The 20,677-nt window shown below is 41.1% G+C and overlaps 1 protein-coding gene across 2 annotated transcripts in view; it reads right to left on the bottom strand.

Annotated features, from left to right (window-relative positions):
- Window positions 1–20,677, bottom strand: part of sorl1 (sortilin-related receptor, L(DLR class) A repeats containing) — a 91,300-nt gene that overhangs the window by 25,934 nt on the left and 44,689 nt on the right. For both annotated transcript variants that reach the window (XM_019259376.2, XM_019259377.2), the window contains exons 7-16: window positions 13,377–13,478; window positions 11,149–11,318; window positions 8,735–8,927; window positions 7,691–7,808; window positions 5,634–5,707; window positions 4,404–4,492; window positions 3,473–3,651; window positions 2,905–3,091; window positions 1,655–1,783; window positions 961–1,046 (exon numbers count right to left, since the gene is read on the bottom strand). In XM_019259376.2, the coding sequence (XP_019114921.1) occupies window positions 961–1,046; window positions 1,655–1,783; window positions 2,905–3,091; window positions 3,473–3,651; window positions 4,404–4,492; window positions 5,634–5,707; window positions 7,691–7,808; window positions 8,735–8,927; window positions 11,149–11,318; window positions 13,377–13,478 (1,327 nt within the window). The remainder of the gene's footprint in view (window positions 1–960; window positions 1,047–1,654; window positions 1,784–2,904; window positions 3,092–3,472; window positions 3,652–4,403; window positions 4,493–5,633; window positions 5,708–7,690; window positions 7,809–8,734; window positions 8,928–11,148; window positions 11,319–13,376; window positions 13,479–20,677) is intronic.

Genomic DNA, 20,677 nt, shown 5'->3' with positions numbered 1-20,677 from the left:
CATATATACAAGATACAATTCAGAGTAAAATCTTCAGAATGATTTGCAGATTTACTCTCATTCAGTCTTCATCTTCCATTCCAGTGATTCATTTTTTAATAAGCTAAACTTCAGGGTTCAACCTTCTGGAGCTGAGAGGTCCAGAGTTTCACATCAGAATGTTATAAAGAGCCAGCAGGAGTAAAAAAAAAATCTTACAGTGAAGAATAACAAAGTTATCAAGAGGACTACGATGATACATTAATCTCCTGATTCTATACTATCATGACACTAGTGTGCAGATTGCACTGTGATTGTTAAGTTTGACGATTGGATATTATGTTTTATTCTGATTCTTGTTTGCTCTTTTAGAGACAGTCATATTGTCAAAAGTCTGTTTAATTCAGCAACATTGTTGCATAGAGAAGTGTCAATTAAAGCCTTGACGGTGAAGTAAATGGCACTTTCTGTTCATTAAGCTAGAAAATAATAAGAAAATAAAATGTTGAAATGAACAGAGAAAAAAAGATCTAGGAAACAAAAAAAATAAATAAATAAAATGAATGACAGTAGTTAAGCGTTTTTTTAATCAAGCTGTGGGAGTATTTAAAAACAGTTCACAAGTGATAATTAAGACGCAAACAGCAAGAATTCATCCTACAGCTGCCACATTCTCCATTCGATTTAAAAGATAAGCGTTTAAAGTGTTCAGCAGCAATTAACACATTCTAATACATTCATAACGTGAATAAAAGTGAAGTGACAGGAAACTGGCTGAAATGAAAGCAAAAAGAAAACTGCTGCTTGTGAAGGAGGTTCATCAGAAAATACTGATGAAAACAAAACAAACAAAATCATCATGAACACACACGTGTGTGTGTGTGTGTGTGTGTGAAAGCAGCAGCTTCAGATAATAATCTAAAGCTGATTCATATTCCTGTTATTCAGCATGACTGATGATTTGATAAAGTGCAGGTTCACCTCCGACAGGACAAGGCAGCATCTCTCCATCCAGCCTGGACTCCACATCTCCTCCACTACAGCTGTCGCCTGGCACCTTCCTGTAGCTGCAGGAGGAACCAAACAAGAAGTGTTTTTTCTTCAGGCAAACACTTAGTGGCGCTCTCACCAAACACATGAAGTGACAGCAGCAGCAGCAGCTCTCAGCTCCATGACGGTACCAAACCAGAGAGAACAAAGGCTGCTTTGCACTCTGGGGAATTCTCAGGTAGTGACAGTTAATGGAAATGACTGTAGGTCTTAAATTATGATGTAATAAGCTCCAGGCTGGTGTGAATAATCCACAAGGTGATCAGATAAACTACAACGCTTCAAAAGAAAACAAAGAACAGATCATTTGGATATATCAAATAAGGGAATCTGATTTTTTTACTTGAAGCTCAGGTTTCGCTCTCACCTCTGTTTTCCTGCTTCAGTTTTATGACAACAGTAAATACAAATAGAAAACGTTGCCTGATAGGGTCCATGGATCTGGCTTTGGTCAAAATAGAGTTCAGAATTCTATTCTATTGAATAAAACCTGATGACAAAATGCAAATGGGAGTAAAAAAGCTCAACATTTCCTTGTGTAAACATGAATCCACAGCGGTGTAGATGCAACACTGAGCTAAACTAGCACATTTCTGCACTGTACAGTCTGACAGCAGCAGCTTACCCTTTACTGCGACGGTATGTGGTACCGACAGGACATGGGACTGGAGGAGCGTAGAGGTCACCTAAGAACTCAGGGTCAGGCACACACACCTGCAGGGACAAGTCTTCACTCAGCTTGAAGCCGTAGTCACTGGGGGGAGGAGGAGGAGGAAGGGTGGTTGGTAGAGTAAACACAGAGAGAGAGAGAGAGAGAGAGAGAGAGAGAGAGAGAGAGAGAAACAACAGGCCGTTAGCTTTTGCCCCACGCTGAATGGCAGCACCTGATGTGCATTTTCAGACACACTCATTATGAGTTGTGACGGGAGCTCGAGGAGCAATAAAAATGTGCAGAGTCGGCTTAAACCGATGTATTGGTTTGCCGGTATTCAAATTTAATGAGTGAGACATCAGCCAGTATCTACCTCTGCTGCTGATATGACACAAGTCCCCCCTCACACTAAATCTAATCAATATAGATTTTTATCTTAAAGTCTTTGAGCTGAGTCATTCTAATGTGGTGTCGGAGAATCAGCCTCATCTTGTCTTCAAAAGCTATTTATGATAGCAAGTATAATCATTGTATGGACAGACTTTTAGAGATAAATATAAATCCGTACATGAAAATATATGACTGTTAATAAATCATATTCAGTCAGATGAATCTGTCACAGACGGACTCCAATCAAACAATTCTGTTGAGATATTTGTCGAGTCTGATTGAAGGAAGAGGACACGACTGAACTCATCATCACTTAGAATTCAACATTTGAGGGCACTTTATACTGAGATGCAAATAATAAGCATTAGTTAATAGTAATAAGACCTTATAAGGTGATTATAAACAATATTATGTGTTAATGAGGCTATATAAGTGTGTTAATAACATTGTAAACAGGATAACTGTTAGATTGTGAAAAAGGCATTTATAAGAACACGTAAGACACATTAACAGGTCATAGACTGCTTAAGAATGTTAATAATATTAGTTTATAATAACGTTACACTACAGTCTACATACTTTGTTATGCACTTATTAACAGTTAACTATGCTTTTCTTATTATTTCTGTCAGCTGACAGCTGATGAGAGACAGGAAAGAGAGAAAGTAAAAGGTGATGAGGGCTTTAGTGCTTATAATGTCTTATAATGTAGTAATAAACGTGTTTATAATACGACATATTGTAATATTATTATGCATGCTTGTTACTTATTAACTCGCCCTTATGTCAAGCACCTTGTGTTACCCGGCATTTTTGCTATTACGACTACTAACCATTCGTAGTCCTGCCGCGTGCAGGAGCAGTTAGAGATGGTGACGGGCCGGTCAAACTCCTCTCCGTTAAAGCATGTAGCGTGGGGAGCTCGCCTCTTGAACGTAATCTCTCTGCCTAACAGACACTCGTTACCGTGCTCGTCTGACGGAGACCAGCGCTTGTAGTCGGCCTCAGAACACGGCACACCTGGAGGGAAAAAATGAGGGAAACTACAGATATCTGACACTGACAAGGAACTCACTAATGATCCTGGTGGTCCATTTCAGGTAATAAAACACTCCGTCTAGTAGACTTAAAGGGTTCCCTGTCTGCTTCACCGAACTGCTGTAGGATAAATATCTGACATAACTCCACTTCAACATACCCTAATTACGTTGTGAAAACACATGAGAATACATGGAGCTCTCTGAAACAATCATTCAAAGATTATCAATACATGTATGCGTTCTGCTGCAGATGAAACATAAACTAAATAAATCTCTGTTGTTGCTAAAGCTGAAGATTGTGAACATAAAAGCTCTCTCTGCTCTCTCTCCCTCCCTCCCTCCCTCAGACCCGCCGACCTACCAAGCACATCGGAGGTGTTGACCTGCAGGATGAGCCAGCTGTGCCTCTGGTCGGCGTAGGAGCCAAAGATGGTGAAGATGGTGCTCTTCTCGCCGGGCTCAGTCAGCAGCTGGTAAACATACACCTCCCTGTCTGAGAACTGGAAGCCGCTCCACGTCTCGCCTTCGTTGGTGCTGAAACTAACGGGGACACAGCAAGTATTTCAATGCAGTTCAATTTTATTCATATAGCACCAAGTCATAACAGAAGTTATATCATACACAGCAGGCCTAACATTTCCACCAGGACCAAGAACTTGGCGATAGTATTTAACCCTTTATTTTATTAAAAGCAACAATGACGCATGTATTGTTGGCAACCTGTATCTGTATCAGTTACCAGGATTTCCTGTCATGTGCTGCCTACCCATTCATTTTTTTTAAATCAACAACAGAACATAGAGAAAGATAACATGATGTGGAAAACACACCTATCTAACATGAGGCTAAGAATGAACAGTATAACCTAGTTATATTGACTTGATTTGTAAAGGCAAAAGCAGGTTACTGAGTAACCAGGGTAAGAGAACTGATTCCTCTGTATGTAAAGGAGGTCAGCTGTATTCATATTAATATATTGTATAACCTTCACATGAATATGAATAGCCTGCGTTGTTGCTGTTGCTATACAGGTGTTTTATTAGACTTCTGTTTCCTGTGGGAAGCTTTATTTACAGTTTTTTCTCTACAACAAGCTGCTCGACGCTCACACAATCTGCTCCTGCTGGCTAATGAGCACATCCACTGGGGCAGGTGCCGTTTATGTGCTCGACTTTGTTTGGAGATTTCATATGGAAGTGTTCCAGTCGTAAACCAGGCCTCTCCTGGGTTTTATGCTTCAAACTGTTAGTTCAGGTAAAATGGCAGAGTTAGGTTGGGTCATTTGGACTTACTTGAGATATTTGGTGGGGCCTCCTTGTGCAATAGCCATCAGGATACCACCATGGTCACCCCATGTGTAGAAATGAGGGCCTGCCAGTGCCTGGAGAACAGAAAGAACGGACCATCGGGTTTAGTCTATTGAATATATCTGCAGGACAAATCATCTACATGCAGTTATCCATCGACAACATATTTTCAGTTTTCTGAAGGTTTAAGTAAAATTAAAGCTGCGCTACATTATTTTTCATATTCACAGTGTGTGGAAGGACAGTAACAAACCCACAGAGATTTATCCTAGTCCTAGTCTACAGGTCACTTCAGATTTATGGCTCATTTTAGTGTCTTTCAGCTCGTTGTTTTGGTAGCTGTTTTTTTAAATGAATCATCAAACTGATTTGCATTTGCGAATCTTCCAGTTAATTTTCAATTTCCATGCACCATTATTAACGGGCACATACCAAAATTCATAAGGGTGCAACTGGACAAATTTTTCCACCAATCAGAGCAACAAAATGTGACCTACAACCAATCAGAGCAACGAAGCATTTGACAAAGCACTGAGCTACACATTTAATTTAGGATGGTGCTTGGTCCATTTTCAAGCAGAAAAATGGCGACCAATCATAAACTTTCCTGTATTCCAGCTAAACAGTATCATAAAAAATGTTTCTGAACATTCGAGGAGAGAAATAGTAACAGATTTTTGATTTATGTTTGATCAACACTGCCTGGTTTGACAGTTTGATTTGAGTTTCGCGAGCCTCCTGCTTTGCACTAGACAGACCTATAGACTGGACGCAATAACCAATCAGAGCAGAGAAACGTGAGACAAGAATTATATTTAATAAATGATTATGAGTGGCCAACCTACGCCATGACGGGTGGAATTAAGTTTGAACTGAAGGGGAGCCAGCTGTGTCAGCCAGAGCAAATGAAACCTGAGCTCACAGATTTTTCCTGCCTTCCAGGATAAAACCTGCCACTAATCAATTAATAACACACCATATCTGTGAAACATACGGTAAACAAGCTTACGGTTGAACTAATGCTAATGCTACTTCTAGATGTGTTTTCAAAAAAAAGGTTGATTGCAGCATAAAGTGCTGAAAGGTCCATCGTGCCTGTACAAATGCTGAGTCCAAATGTGTTGTGACATGTTGAAAAGTCTCTGGACGTGGTGCATGTGACTGTGTTTTAGAAACTGTGTTTTTCTTGTCATCTGTGACAGATTTTCAACTGACCTCCTTCCACCGGGCTCCAGCGCTGCTGGATACATACACATTAGGCTTGTTGGCCAAGTTCCTGCCTACAGATCCTGCAAGCAGAAGACAAAAAGGCATTTTACACACACAGAAACACACACACAGAAACACACAGAAACACACACACACACACACACACACACACACACACACACACACACACACACACACACCTCCTTCCGTCAAGATGAATGGACTTTATGGACTGGATAATGAATACAGCAGTGTTCGCCTTTGGCTTTAGGGCAGACAACACCTGCTTACATCTGCAGACATCAATCGTGCTAATCAAATCTCATTTCAGGCTGAATGAGTTGAAGAATCGCAGATTAAACTCAGATTGTGTCTGCTGTGTCTCTGCTGAGCGCTGTAAAGTGCCACCGAAATGAGTTACACTCTGCGTCTGTATAAAAACAAGCTAATGACTCATTAAACATCATCACACGAGGAGACAAGAGGACTCGAGACAATAAACAAACAACAAATGAAACTGGAAAACACAAACATGCTGTCACTGTGTGTGTGTGTGTGTGTGTGTGTGTGTGTGTGTATCAGCGTCACAATTTAAAAAGGACCTTAACAGGCTGAAAAGCAGAAGTAAAACAGCCACCATGACTGATAGGTGTGGGCAGAAATGTGTCTGTAACCACAACCTTCAGTGATGTCACCACGTTCTGGGGTGCAGATGCACTTCACTGCAGCCAAGTTCAAAGTTAAATGACTGGAGGTCAGCAACAACGAGATTTAGGAGATACTGACGTTTCTGGATGTCAACGAGATACAACATATTTTATATCTTGAACATTTGCTGGTGTTTTCTCTGATCTTCTAATGTTTCATCACGAGGCTCTTATGTTTCTCGTGTGCTTAATGTCTGGTGTTTATATGTTTTAAAAGGAACAACATTTCACTTATTACAACATTTAGTTTGAGTTGGAATGAATGAAATGAAATAATGTCAAATGGGTCGAACTATCAGCGTCTCATGATCAGAATATTTGTGTTAATGGGTTAGCTCAGATTCACTTCAGTGTGGTTGAGCTGCCTGCCTTATCGTCTGGAGTTGGTAACACACTGACTAACCCTTTGATGTAATAATTATACTGCTTTAATAATGATCTCAAATGACACACTGGTCAAATGTGTGGAGGAATATATGAGCAGTATGTAAACACGTCTGTGCAGTTTGTGTATGTACATGCCAGCCTGAATTCATGAGTGTGTTTGACCCGTCGAGTGCCCGCTGGGCGCTGCAGCAGTAATTAGCCCATCTGTTTGAGAGCGATAACGAAGCACATGGCAACACCGATTGCCAGTCCTCCCTCCACTCTCTGTCTCCCTCTCTATCTGCATGCACATTATCTAATAAGAATTTAATTAGAGGGACTGGTCGGGTGCAGAGGAAGCAGCCTCCTAGACACTGGAGAGTATCACCAAATCAATGTTTTTCAGCAGCTGTGAAGAGGCAGAGAGGCTTCAAACTGCACGCACAAACTCTGCTGCTGCCACAGAGAAACTCGGAGGAATTCATCCGTCTGCAGCGTGTTCAAACAGGTTTCCCTTTACCTACGACTTCTGATTTGACAGAACAAGAGCACCTTCTAGTTATTGCAGCGTGCAAGCACATTTCCTGTTTTGGGTAACACAGGAAGTTGATATCTGCTAAAAGACACAGAGAGGCAGCTCAATTGCCACAGAGGCCGACTGCTGAGTTTCCTGTTTAGGGTGAGCTTATCTGTCATCACAACAAGAGGAAGAAAGATGGCACCCAAAATGTATCTGTCCTGACTGAGAGATACTCATGCTGACATGTTTCATCCAACATGAGATAGAACTTTTCAAAATACAATAAGAGGTGAACAGTTTTGAAAAAGACCTAATTTGTGATCCAAACACTTAAATTTATTTCATTTATGCAGTCCAGAAAATGCAGACCGAGCCTCATATGGAGCCGTCCCTGACTCCAGCACATAGATGTCAACTGGACTTCTCAGCATTTTGAGAGTCTTGGATTACTGCCGCTTTTGTCGTCCCACCTGTGGCCATGATGAGTCCTGGTGCAGAGTCCTTGGATAAAATGGGCATCCTCCTGAGCTGGATGTTGAACAGCTGGCTCCAGCGTTGAGCCAGGTGAAGAGAGCAACCTTTACTGAGCTGAAAGAGGAGAGGAGAGGAGAGGAGAGGTTACATCACAAGATATTTCATTTGTGTTCATTTAAATAAATAATGAACCTTTGGAAACTGGATGTTGACACAGGACTCCTCTACAAGACATGGCCACAAAATGTACTAATAATGCATCACCTGTTGAAGGCAAAACCAACTGATATAGAGTGAACCTCAGGGTGTGGAGCCAAGTGGCAATGGCTCGCTTTGCACCAGATATAAACCAGCTGAACCGTCCAGAATCCAAAAATATTCCATTTACACTAAAGCTGCAATGTGCAATGTAGTGGATTAATCGCTTAGTTGTAAACTATTAAATCAATCCCCTAAAAACTATTTTCATAATCGATTAATCTGCGTCTGTTCTTTTTTTAATTCCCTGATTTCAGCTTCTCGATTATGAATATTTTCTCTTTTCTTTTGTCCTCTCTGATGGTAAATATCTTTGAGTAGTGGACAAAAAGTGACATTTGAGGACATCACCTTGGAAATGGTGATCATGAAAATGATGGACGGATTAATCAGTGATGAAAATAATCATTAGTCGCAGTTCTAATTTACAGAGACAAACAGATCAATCTCACATTAAAGATGCTTTTGCCAACCACGTCAAACTCTTAATTAATTATCAGAATTATTGCCAATTAATCAGCCAACTAATCTGCGAATCACTCCAGCGACAGTCTAGACGCAGCGATGGAATCGCAGTTTCTAAACACCTGTAAAAGAAACCACATCCTTTCCCGCAGCTGCTTCACCATTGTTTGGAGACAGAGGTCACGTTCTCTCTGCTGTGACACAGCTTGGTGAAAACGGGAGTTAACACTGCTGATGACTTCACAGCATGATCAGATATGCACTGTAATGATCAGAGAGGTGGGGTTGTGTTTTTTTTTTGTTGGGGCAAGCAGTACCTGGCAGTCCACAGTTCCCCCCAGGCTGTCGGCAGCAGGTGGCTGCAGCAGCTCCCACGTCCCTCCCTTGTCGAAGGTGATGACGGATCGCATGTTGTCTTCGCTGACCGAGCCGTTGATGAGTGTGGCGATGAAGACTCCTCGCAGCCCCTCCACGCGGTGCAGGTCTGCGAAAGGTTCATTGGCAAAGTACCTGAAACAGAGAGGGGATACATCATCATCATCAGGGTCAGAGAGGGACACAGAATTTTTGCTTCATGTACCACAGCTGCTGACATAGCAAATGAAGGAGGGGTGCTGTACTTCTATTTAAAAACAGAGATGTGTGGTCATTTTAGCCTCGCTACAGCTAAAAGAAACATTTTGCTGATTCATTCATTGTATAGATTTTTGAAAAATCGCTGGTATTTCTTGTACATGCTCTTGTTCACTTGGCTCGAGGACGCTGCAGGGCAAACGTGGGTGAACTAAAAGCATCAGCATTTTGAAATTACAGCTGTACAAGGCAACTTTTCACACAGCGCCGAGCGCTAAACAGGAAGCTTAAACTTCATTACCCAGAAATGATGCAAAACAACTGCATGCTTGCGTGCATACAATCACGCACACAGACTAACCAATCTGTCCAGCACGGGGATGCATTGTGTTTACATAAACAGGAGACACAACTAATTTCATTAACAGGAAGAATCACCATAGTCAGACAAAACACCTGAGCCAACGCTGTGTGACTGCTTCTGCCAAAACAAAGACACAGGATCTTCCTGATGTGATTATGGAGAAGAGTGAGCAGAAAAACAATGAATCGAGAGCACAGGGTTCAGACAGAGCTGTGGCATGACATCAATATGTTGCCTTTTATTAGATAAAGAAGCATTACTCATCTATGTTTGCAAGCCTTTGTGTCATCAGTGTTAGCACCCATTCGTAATGATGGGTACTAGAGGCCTTACTGGCACTTCCTGAGGTGGCTAGGGACTCTACTCAATTGTCTGCAGACTGTGCTTAATTTATCCTGATACAGGTTCATTTTTATATGCTGGTACAAATTTATGCTTGTACAAAAGCAAATAATGCAACTACTGTTAAGCATGAAAATTAATTCTTACAAATCACAGTTTGAGCTAAATAATCCCAACTCGATCCGTTTTTTGAGCTTTCGACTGTATCACAGCTACTGTCAAGCTCAATGCAAACAAGACTACACCAGAGTTTTTTCTCTATATATGGTCACTAAATTCTTTCATTTGACTTAGACCCTGACCAGTCATAGCTTGCCATCTCTAACAACTTGTGTGATGTCTTAGGGAGGCCGTGGCTCTGGAGGTAGAGTGGCTTATCCCAGGCTCCTCCAGTCTGCATGTCTAAGTGTCCTTGGGCAAGATACTGAAGCCCAAATTGCTCCCGAAGGCTGCGCCAATTCAGCGTGACTATAATTCATAAAGATAAACTGTTATTCCATACAAACTGTACATTTTAGATTTTGTTGCCTCAACACCTCAAGAACTCGCTACAAGCGTTATTTTTATTGGCAGATGATTTGTAGGAATGAGGCAAAACCGTTCAACTAAAACAGCCTGAATAACAGCTGTGCTGATATTCAATATAACAGCACTCCCAACAGCACTGTTATTGCTTTAATATATTATTTCTCACTCAATAGAATTACGAGAGCGCATGGATGAGCAGAGGGTGATATTGCACCCATGAGGGTGATTCATGTAATATGATAACATAATGTTGAGTGCAGAAGATTGTTCTGTCCACCCATTGGTCTATGTCACCAAACAAAACATTTCAAAGCAGACAAGAGACGTCCCAGATACTGCATCGCCTTCCATCATGACACCCAGGGCCTCACATCTGTGTGCCATTATCAGGCTAATAGCGTGTACCTTGACCTTGACATAATACCCGAGTGTTTCAGTGAATGTTATTTTCCACAAACTACCTTCATGTACTGTATGTACCTTCATAATGAATTATATGCCAGATGAAACAGGAAGTCCTGTAAGTGATGTGGATAAAATGGTAACAGCCACTGAGCCCACATGTGAACAGATCCACAGATCTCCATGACAACTGCAACTACAATCTGCTGATAAGGCTGTATAATACAGATGGAAAATGCTATCAAATGGACCTCATGTTGGGGTTTTCTGTTTGTTTTGTTTTGTTAGCTACTCAAGTATAATTCTGATGTTCTTGTGCTTCTGTTCAATGCTACTTTATACTTCTGCTTAGCCTCAGTTCACTATTTGATAACTTTATATAAGCAGCAGAAAAGCATGGCGGGAAGGACTTAATACTGTTACTGATGTAAAAAAAAAAAAAAAGACCTTGAATGTATGTCAATGTAATGTCCTCTGAAGTGATGGAAACAAGAAAGTGTGTATGTGTGTGGTGTGTAGTACCTGATCAGTGTGTTGCTGCCTGAGCCCTCAGGACTGTAGTACAGAACATTCTCCAGTGACAGAGAGAAGGACAGGCCCTGTGTGTCTGAGATGTACAGGTGTGTGACGTTGTTCAGGTGGTTCACACACACAAACACTTGGTCCTCTGACGCATCTGCTATGTAGTACTCCTGTTAGGAGAAAAGAGGAGGTCATCTTTAGTTCACTGCCTGATTAGACTGAAGATGCAATAACATGACTGGACACAGTGTGAAAAGGCTGGATATCACAGTGGAAACATGGAGTGTGTACTGTGTAAAGTAGTGTAGGTGGTTCTTCCACCAAAGCCAAAAGGAAGTTGATTGTGTCACATATTTTTAGAAATGGGAACCACACTGTTCACATGCAGATTGCTTATTTTAAGTAAACCACAGTGTACTGAAACAGACAGGAGTGAAGCAGAGCTGGGGATGTGCTGCTGCTGACTGTAACTCATGATAACTCTGATGAGCCAATCGCCAAATTTATACAAGCTTATAAATTTAATGATCATTTAGGGACCATAATCTAGATTATCATGTTAACTCTGGGGTCTAAAACCTTATAAAGCTCTTTATCTTAGCTCTCTACAAGGTACTGTAGACCCCAAACATGCAACAACACAACAAAAAAAATCTTGAGCATGGAGGCACTGCTGACCTTGTTGGGAACATATCTGTAGCAATATATACAAAACCCAATGTGTACTAACTAGATTTGAATGCATTTTTTTGACAGTACACTGCTGCCTCTCTTTAATAAACAGGAAATTCTGAAATGCAAGCAACTTCCTGTCAATGAAGGAGGCAACGAGATACGCTCGAAACCTTGAAAAAAGTTTGCATGTGAAGCACGGGTTTGAAATATTCGATGCATATAAAATACTTTTGTTTTTTTCAGTTGTGCTCAGTTCATGTGTTAGTTGGAAAAGTACACTCCTATTATTATGCTGACCTTATCATTGTTTGCCTGGCTGATAGTGAACTGGGCTTATCAATTGACTTAGGTGTAGTAAGTGCCCATATATAGTGTTATGTGTGAGTGTCGACTTGACTCTGACAGAGCCTCCAGCTGTTTGTGTATTGTTTGTTTGTCTAGCAGCTCGTGTGGCCTTTACTTAAGCTAGCAGACTCTAGGTAACCCCCAGACAACCTACTACTACTTCAATTACTTATACCATATACCATAGTTGTTGCTATTTTTTTTTTACACACCTTCTCGTAGCATTTTGCTCATCTTTGTTCAGATCTCGGTCATAAGAAACAAATATGCTTTAAATAATATTGGACATTTACATTGGAGGAATAATAAATTAATTAATTCCCACATCTCACAACAAGATCATCTACTCAGTCACTTCAAACTGATGCTAACCCTCTTAGATCTGTGTGGCTATGTGCGTCACCAGCCTTCGACATGTTACTGATAAGTAACACTGGGTACTGATAAGAAATCAATGGGTCTCATGCAGGAACCAGTCGTATGAACAGGTTTTAGTGGTTTGAGAGACTTTGTGGCATTCGCTGAATGCCTCTGAGGTAAGAAGGAAATGTACAAGTTCAGACCAGTCAGACCAGTCGTGTACAGGAGAAAAACACTTAAAATACAATTTAAATTATCCTAAAGGCTTCATCTGAAAAAATATAACGCAGAGATGAATTGAAATATAATAAATAACTCAAATAAACTTGATGCTAAATGAATATTCTGTAATATTCTTCAAATTTACTGAGAAACATTTGAGTAGCTGTCAGCAGAAGCTCCTCTCCTTCTGACAGCTGCCTCAGGCATCAGTTCATCAGGCATCATCTTCTGTTACACCTCACATCTACTGTCCTCTATGATACCTCCATGATGTCACGTCCCCTTGACCTCCTCTTATATAAAATATTTAAAAAGTATGTTTTTTCAGTGTATCTTTGTGTCAGAACATGCTCTCTGTTTCTCTATTTCAGTCCACCTCTGTTTAGGTTGTGCACAAAACCTGTCCGATAGTAAATGTCAAAAAGTCACAGTTAAGAGTTTTTGGATTGGAAAACATGTTAAATGTTGTCTCTACACAAGCAGCTACACAAAAAATTTGACTAATGCTGACATTTAGCTTTGAGTCCAGTAAAGCACTGAGGGTCCCTCTTTCAACATCAATTAATCATTTAGTCTTCAGACATACTTTCAGACATGCTGCTATAGTACACGTAAAGGAGACTTACTGTGATTGGATGTCGGGTCATGAACTGGGCAGCTTTCATTGGCTGACGGTTGTAGGAGACCCAGAGCTGAACAGATGAAGGTTCGTGGCTGCCAAAGAGTTTCTGGAGAGGCAGAGGACACAGAGACAGCACGGTTCATTCAACTACCCATCATTTATTTCAAAACCCTGGAACTTTTCAGAGTCAGCTAATCTCTGAACATGCTGTGAAGATTTGTTTCTCAGCAGCTCCAAACTGTCACCAAAGCCTGAATCCTCCAAAATAAATGTGAAATGATTTTTGTTGATTGTTGGAAGACAAATCAAAGAGGGTCTCGAATCTGCTGGACAACACTGCACTAAGAACTGTGAGGTTGTGCAGAAGGAGAAGACCCTTTGGTTATCTGGGGTGTCCTGATGATGTTTTTCTGTCTTAATATCCCAGTAGTGCAGAGTTCCAAGGCCGAGTCAGAAAACATTAAACGTTCAGACTTAAAAAGACTCCCAGTGGGGTACAAATATCTGTGTGTGTGTGTGTGTGTGTGTGTGTGTGTGTGTGTGTGAGAGAGAGAGAGAGAGAGAGAGAGAGAGTATGAGAGAGTGAGAGAGTATGAGAGAGTGAGAGAGTGAGAGAGAGAGAGAGAGAGAGAGAGAGAGAGAGAGAGAGAGAGAGATCTCTAAGGGTACATCTTATACATACAAATACAGTTGGACACTGCTGCTGGAAAGAGCAGTGCTCTGATCTTTTATGAATTACAAGCATGCAGAGAAGTCGGACCGCAGGACTTGAGCACATCTCATTTCTGTGTGTGTGTGTGTGTGTGTGTGTGTGTGTGTAAGAGAAAATGAAACATTTTCTGATCACGATCTTAGGGGTATACTTTTTGGATTTTCATTTGAACCCTAAGAAATTAACAGGGCACCATGATGTATATACGACGTATGAGCTGTAAGAACTTTTTGCAGATAAAAAGTAGCAGTCCATCAAATGTTAAAATGATATGTCAAGTTAAAACAAGTTGTGACCTCATGGCATCTGCAGAGTTTTGGACATGTTTTGAAGGGTGAGTTCACAAATCTCAAGTTCACTTTTCCATGGCATAGTTAGACCTCAGCCTGTGACAACTAGTTGTATAATCGGGTGTCTTCAACGATGTCTGTCAGCTCCCCTGAGAGAGACTGTGACACATCTACTAAGAGTCTGCACTGAAGGTTTGATTCCAACCCACAGCCCTTAGCTGTATGTCACTTCTTCAGCTGTGCTGTCCACCCAAAACAAACTCTTCTGCGGCTCTAGAAGAGCTTCTTCAAGTCTGAAAATAATGACCTTGGTGATATCATAGCGGTATCATCGGGGGGTACCTCAGTTCGGGCCTGTAAAGAAATGGGTGTGACTTTAAAGGAAGGGGAGGTGTCAGACCTTTTCCCCAACATCAGAACTGCATCCACTTCATGCAGCAATTGGTTGGTGTGTGGAGTGGGCGGAGTTTAAACCTCTCAAGCTGTTCTGTTTCACTCTTCTCATTACTCCATCTGCTACTTCATGTTATCAAACCATCTGCAACACCATAAATGTCTGTACTGTGTGCAAGTGTGCACAGTTATCCCCATTTCAATGATGACCATGTTACACCGAGCCTTTCAGTGCAGCCGCTTCAACACTTTCGTCTACATTTGTGGTCGGATGGACTACTTTGTTTAAATTCAGGATACCTCTGCTGTTTGGATTTTGGCTTTTATTTTTTGACTTCCCATACCTAATTTAAGAAAATACAATGTCAGAGCTCAATGCTGAAACTAGTTTACTATGAAAAAAAAAGTGGTCTATAACAAACAAACAATCAAACAAGCTATATGTGTGTGTGCACCTTCAAAACACTCTTTCTGACTCATTTCATTCCTGGAATGCTTCATTACCAACAGAAAGGAACAATAAACAGCTTGTTCCCTAAATACAATAAAGAAGTGCTCCTTTCAAAGGCGGCTTGACTCCCTGGTGATGAACCGTGACCAAAGCAAACACTCTTTCCTTTATTATCCTCTAGTTTACTTCAGAGGGGTGTGCAGTTCACTGACATCATGTTACAATGAATTCTGGGTCATGAAGGCTCAAATTTGGGGAAATTATCAGACTTTGTGTAATTTAAGCCGCTGAAATTCCTTCATCCTGTGTGTGTGATTGTAAAAACTATGTTATGACCTACCTGACCAGACTTTTTTGGGCTGAGATGATAAAGGACCCTCTGTACTAGATCTTTGAAATTATACACTGTCCAGCCGCATTATATCCACTTTTTATTCTGGTCTAGTCTCCAGAAGAAAGGTGTCTGCTGCTTCCCTCTCCGTGCAGAGAGCAGCCCTGTGCTTATTAAGGCTCTACTCCCGACTCCTAATTACACTGTCACAGTTTATGCACTCTCTACCTGTTCCATTTCCGTCCCATCCCTCGCTCTGTCGGCTGTAAATTTATTTTGTGATAGTGGCTCGGTTCAAACTAACAGCGAGCAGCTTTGGATTAGTTTGGACCACCATGTTCGAAGCTTTTAACAGCAACGTCCTCTGGAGAGAGATAAAAAAAGACAGTGAGAAAAATGAAGAAGAGAGACAGAAAAAGGCCACCAGGGAGTTAAACAGAGAAAGAAACAGCTTTTACAGAGCTATAAATTGAAGTAGAACAAAGAAGTCCGACTGAGAGAGAGCTCAGCTGCACATCCACTATTCATGCTCTCTGGGATGTTAGAACTACATTAATATACTGGTTAGATTAATATGAAGAGCCAATACTCGACATGTATTAATGATCACACATCATAAGGAAGATTATTTCCCAAAATGTCAAACTACTCCTTTAAAATATTGATAAGACATATGGCTCAGTTTAACAGAGTCTTCTAAATCTCAGCTACATCCTTTTGCCATTCACAACTGACCCTTCCTAAGTCCCGCCCCTTTTTGCTTTCACTCCAATAACGATTGTTTAAACCTCTGTCCACTTCCTCCTTTCCTATTTAGCTAGCTTGTCTATGTTGGACAGACAAACACTAGTTTTGAATGGTATACACCTTTTTCACAGCAGCCACTTTGACCTAAAATAGTAAATGTTACCAATGATACTAATTTATGTTCCATTCTGGTCAAACAGAGTCAGGGTGCTGCTGTGCTGCATGTTGGCTCACTGGAAAGTCTCTGCTGCACTAAATGGAATGGACCCTTAAAGGGGGCTAACGCTGATCAATCACTGCATGCGATGTCATTACTCTTCATTACTGTTATATATGGATATATACATGTACATCTTAGTACACACCATGTATGTATACAGCACGATTCCATCCATCCATTTTCTGTACTCCCTTATCCTTATGAGGGTCACTGGGAATCATGCAACACTGGACATGATGGTATACTGTCCGTTGTGCCAATGGATGGTACTCACATGAGGTTAGCCTTGATGTTGAGAGTGGCATGGGAGCTGTACGTCATGGTCGGGATGGGAAAGATGTCAATTTTGGGACACATCGTCAGTAGTGTTCCAAGGAATCACGGGGTGTTTCGGCCTTTATCACTAGACACCCTCATCGATGGTGGCCAGCGACAGGTTGATCACGCCCGCGCTTGTGTCCCATGCCCAATTAAAGGTGGTGTAGGTGGTGCAGCCCATGGGACTATGCAAGGCAGGGGCGTCCTTTTCCCTGAGTCAGGCCTAGACCTGACCGCATACCTCGTAAGGTGTATAGCACAACTATATCTGTATACTTGAAAAATGGTAAATGGACTGTACTTATATAGCGCCTTTCTAGTTTTCCGACCACGCAAAGCGCTTTTACAGTACATATCTCATTCACCCATACACACACATTCATACACTGATGCATTAGCTGCCAAAAGTTAGATAAGAAATGTGTTTTAGCTAATCTGGGTATTTTCTATGTTTGGGGATTGAATCCAAAACGTAGCCAGATTTCAAGAAGGATATGATGATTACATTTTTGTTTTAGAACTGATCACTGATCATTAGAATTGTTACTAATGACAAATATTATCCATCTTTAATTATTATTAGAAAAAGTCTAAACAGCCTTGTATATTATGCTAGGCGGTTGTGCCACCACATGAGCTGGCTCTACATACTGATTAAATACTAAATACTGGTTTTTCATCCTGACGTGAAAAGTTAATGGAAGTCACAATGCCAGCTATCAGCAACTCCCATTCCAACATACTGCTGCTGGTTTTTATCAAATCTGTGTGTGTGTGTGTGTGTGTGTGAGAGTGTCTTTTGGAAGGATTTGTGCCCATCCTCGAGTGCCTGAGCATCCCCAGTCTCCAGCAGAGCATTTCAGCCTTTTTCATTCAGTCTATTGATTTATCTAGCGTAGTGCTCACATCGACTCTGTGGTGTGATGTGAAAGCAAAGCAGCAGCTACACTGAGACAAATGGAGGGAGGGGAGAGACAAATAGAAATAAAGCACAGACAGAAACATATACAGAATGATAAAAAGGACAGAAACACTGATTAGAAGAAGGTCCATCTGGTATAAAATAAGGTAAAATGGATCGTTTTCTCTTGGATTGGAAAAGAAATTCTACAATGAATGTGCACTACTACCACAGTGATCATCAATAATAACTTATTGTTGAGTTTTGTTCTCACTCTATATAGTCTAATCAAGGATTTCAGTACAGTTTACTGTGCGAGTCAAGGGAAAAACAGACAGGAGAATGTCTACTATGTGTTTTCACATGTAAGTGGCATAGTGATTATATATTTTTCCACTGAAACCGCAGTTTGCACTGCAACGGCAACTGTAAGTGAGCCACACATTCCTCACTGTGCTCGTGTTCTCTCAAACTGATCCTCTCTAAACTCTCAAATCCCTGAAATGAGATGTGGTTCTTGGGCCTCAGATCAACTCAGCCCGGGTGGCAAAAAGACACAGTTACAATAGTTTTGAATGGAATGCAGCCATCTACATACAATACTAGATCATAACAATGAACTATGAAATATAAAGTCACAGAAAAACTGTACTAAATGTTTGCAGCTGATGCTTTCTGCAACTAAACTGCATAGAGAGAGAGTGTATGTTTGTTTCCACTGATGTGTGTTGCCGATACACATACACCACCCACTGATTAACAACTCTGATGTGTCTCAAAAGTCTGCCATAGCAGGCCATTAAACCTCTCAAAAGTAATTTTCTAAATTACGCTTGTCAGCTTAAGAGGGGTCCCACTGACTACATGTCGGAATTGAATCTTTTAAAAATAGCATAAGGGCAACAATGTGACAAAACCTATCCAGTAGAGTGAGAATCTGACTTACTGATTTCTTGAAAAAGTGTTTAATAACATGCACATGAAGATGGTTACAGGAGTTCCACATGGCTCAAGTCTGGGCCTCCCCACTTCTTCTTCTCCCTACACACAAGAATTTGTGCTTTTGTTTTACACTCGTGTGGCTTCTACCGTGGCTTTGTTGATGACACCAAGCTATTCTCAGTCCCTCAATCTGATTCTCAGTTAGAGCCTGTTCACCGCTTACTTGCCAGATACGGTCTGTTTTGGCACAGTGACTCTGTTCGTCAGCATTCCAACCGTACCCTGAGCCCAAACACCTCTTCTTCCCAGTGGTCCAAACCACCTGTGGTACCAACACTAACACTCCCCCGGTGCTGTGAGCTCACAGTCCAGGCAGCCTGGCTAACAAACTGAGCTAACATTAGCTAAAAGAAGCTACAGTTCAGAGCAGTTTACTTTACCACTCATCGGGAAACATTTTCTCCATAAAATATAATCACCCAAATCAGTGAAATAGTTGGCGTTTTGTGACTTAGTGCTGTAACATGTTACATGCTTTGAGTTATATAACACAAGAACAGGTGTAAGTCAGTGTAACATCAACATGATTTAAAATTTGTTATTTTATGGTAGAAAGGTTTTTGTTTTAAAGCTCGACATTGTGCAAGACTGTGCTTGTGTTCCTGTCAGTGAATGGATGCCAGCACTGGCATCCGTCCATTACCACTAACAATACTGTAGTGATGCCAACTAGACAGCAAAGAACCATGGGTCGTTCTGACCAAATATTGCATCAGGAGTATTACTGCTTCCTCGCCAAAGAGATGGCGACGGTATTCAGCCAGGGAACTTTCCATCTTTTGTCTGGAGTGTTAAAAAGGCACAATGCTTTATCTTGTTTCTTTCTCATCATCATCATTTTTGCATTTGAATTTTGCATTGGTATAGTTAAATCACAGTGACAAAGCACTGCTTCATCAAATCTAAATGAAAGTTAAAAGATAAAGAATCAAGAGTCATGCATCAAGTTAATAAACGGGTTCCGCTGGGTTTCACCTTTTGCTGTAGAGTGTTGTATTCATTTTTCAATGACAGCTGTTTTACTGGCTTCTTCACTGATCTTTTTACAGTAACAGGCAAGCAAAGCCACCAAAAAGTGACCAACTGCCGCCTTCGGCTGTCTCCGTCCATCGCATGACCCTTGCCTTGCAGGTGGTAGCTGTAACTCAAGAGTCTCACTGTGATAAAGTGCCAGTTGGTCAAACATGCAATATCCCTCCCACACTGTAGTATTTGGCTTTCAAACTGAATCACATGCATACGTTTTCCAGGATTTATACAAACCTCCCTAACACAAGCGCATCCTTAACATTTCCTTGTAACCCACAAGGCCACACAGCAAGAGCTCCACTCCCACACAGTAAACAGCCACAAGGTGACATTTGTTAATGAATGGTCCAGAGGAAGAGCACATGTTCACCATTGCCTTGTTTTTTAAAAAAAATGTTTTTAAGTCTGACATTTTATTTAAAAAAATGGTACCTGCACACAACACCAAAACGAGCTGAAAATGTCACAGGACAAATCCTCCGAGGCAAAGTGCCTTCTGCTTGTTTCAACCAACTTCTGTACAGTCCAATCCCATCAGACCTTTATGTGCTTTACAGTTTAGACAACGAGCCTCTATTCCAGCCTATATCTCAGAGATCATCTGTTACATATTCATGACCCACTAGTCCAGTCCCCCTCAGGCAATGCAGTTATTCAGACTGGCCTGTAATACAGCCTAAAGCCAACACATCTTCTCTTTTAGATCTGCAATCTCTCTGTTTAAGGGGATCTCAGGTACTTAGCTACAGTAGATGCTTTTATGTTAGGTGTTTTGTCATGCATGTGGGATTCTTTGTTTTGTGTTGAAGTAATTAAGATGTTTTGTCCCTTCTTAAGTCTAGTGCATGGCTGTAGATTTAAGGAAAGACTGGTTCAAACATAACGTGATTTAAGACAATTAATTGTTGAAG

Source organism: Larimichthys crocea, chromosome VII, assembly GCF_000972845.2.
Source record: "Larimichthys crocea isolate SSNF chromosome VII, L_crocea_2.0, whole genome shotgun sequence".
Taxonomy (NCBI): Eukaryota; Metazoa; Chordata; class Actinopteri; family Sciaenidae; genus Larimichthys; species Larimichthys crocea.
This window is presented reverse-complemented; position numbering and strand designations above follow the sequence as displayed.